The sequence below is a fragment of the Arachis ipaensis genome, chromosome B08, assembly GCF_000816755.2.
Source record: "Arachis ipaensis cultivar K30076 chromosome B08, Araip1.1, whole genome shotgun sequence".
NCBI classification, from domain to species: Eukaryota; Viridiplantae; Streptophyta; class Magnoliopsida; order Fabales; family Fabaceae; genus Arachis; species Arachis ipaensis.
The window spans coordinates 920,819-922,609 of NC_029792.2; the positions used below are offsets into that span (position 1 = coordinate 920,819).

At 40.6% G+C, this 1,791-nt stretch overlaps 1 protein-coding gene across 1 annotated transcript; it reads left to right on the forward strand.

Annotated features, from left to right (window-relative positions):
* LOC107610296 (probable E3 ubiquitin-protein ligase ARI10) lies at window positions 856-1,791 on the forward strand. The gene has a single exon (XM_016312363.1). The coding sequence runs from the start codon at window positions 856-858 to the stop codon at window positions 1,789-1,791; it is 936 nt and encodes a 311-aa protein (XP_016167849.1).

Below are 1,791 nucleotides of genomic sequence, written 5' to 3' on the forward strand. Positions count from 1 at the left end.
CAAATTAGGGGTGAGCATGGATAGCGGGTACCCAATTACCCATCCGAACACAAACCAAATCAATTAAATTGGTTCTGAAACCAACGGGTAATCGGGTCCAACCCGAACCAAATCTATGGCTTTTGTTAGTGATTGGTTCGGATATCGGTTTTGGGGTGCGGAACCCAAACCAACCCGCGAATCCGATCATATGTTAATTAAATAAAAAAATAAAAAAATATATATGGCTTTTCCATTAGACAATGATTATTCATTATTAATATGTTTGGATTTTAATGAATTTAGTTTTTAATGTATTTGGTGTTTAACATGTTTGGATTATTTCTATTGATGTTACATGTTTATTGTACTTGTTGAATTTTTAAGATAAAAATTTGGTTTTTTTTTTATGAATTTTAAAGTCATCGGGTACCCAATTACCCGAACCGAACCAATCCGTTCTTAATCGGTTTGGTTTGGTTCGGGTACATATAAAAAAAAAATACAAATCCAAACCAAACTGAACCAATTATATTTTGATCGGTTCGGTTCTAATTTTACCATAAATCCGAACCAAACCGACCCGTGCTCACCCCTAAAACAAATATCTGACGATATTTTTAAAATATAAATTAAATTAAAAAAAATCGTATTTTAAAATTTAGGAAAAGTCTAGGGGGCCAGCAGTTTTGTTGAATTTTGGCCAGCATGTAACCAGCAGAGAAATGTGAGTCATTGGATGAAATCTCACATCAATCACACACCATTAGATCATTATTGATGGCTATTTGATGGCTACCAAAATAAATATCCCACAAGACCAACAACCACTAGCTCTCCTCCCTCGTCTTCAAATTCTAAAAATTTCTGGAAAACATGAAGACGATCAAAGAGTTTTTCTTGAGGCACTACTATTCTCTTTGGTTGTCACCATCACTATCACCACCGTCACACATGGATCTCAACTACTTAGTATTCAATTCGGGATCAAGCAAGAGGAGGCAGAGCCAAATGATGAATTCTAACGCCGTAAAGAATCACGGAAACAGCGACGTTGCCACAAAACGAAGGAAGATCAACGAAGAGGAGGGGAGAGGCGAGTCATCCTCGATTTTCTCGTTCGTGTGCGAAATCTGCATTGACATTAAAACCGAAGCGGAAAATTTCTCTATAACCGGTTGCAGCCACTCATATTGTATGGATTACGTGGTGAAGTACGTTGGTTCTAGACTTGACGACAACGTGATTAATATCCGGTGTCCGGTGCCCTGGTGTGGTGGTTTCTTGGAACCCGAGGGTTGCCGCGAGGTTCTGCCAAGGATGGTTTTGGATCGGTGGGAGAAGTCATTATGTGAAGCTGCTGTTGTTGAGAACGAGAGCGAGAGATTCATGTATTGCCCCTTCAAGGACTGCTCTGCCCTTATGATCGTGGATGATGATTCACTGACGGAATCAAAATGCCCTAGCTGTAATAGGCAGATCTGCGTCACGTGTGAGGCAGTTTGGCATCATGGGATGATGTGCGAGGAATTTGGGAGGACAGAGAATGAAGATAGAGTGGTGATGGAGGTAGCGGCCAGGAACCGGTGGAAGAGGTGCCCAAACTGCAGGTTCTTTGTTGAGAAAAAACATTTCACGTGCGGTAAAATCCGTTGCAAGTGTGGATATTCGTTCTGTTACCACTGTGGAAAGAGTTGGGATTCCTGTTACCGCTCTATCTTCTGGGCTTTGGCGGATGGTACCGTGAACGTATTTAAAGTGACTCCGCCTAAACCAAAGAAAAAAAAAGTGACTTCGCATAAAAGGGAGTAG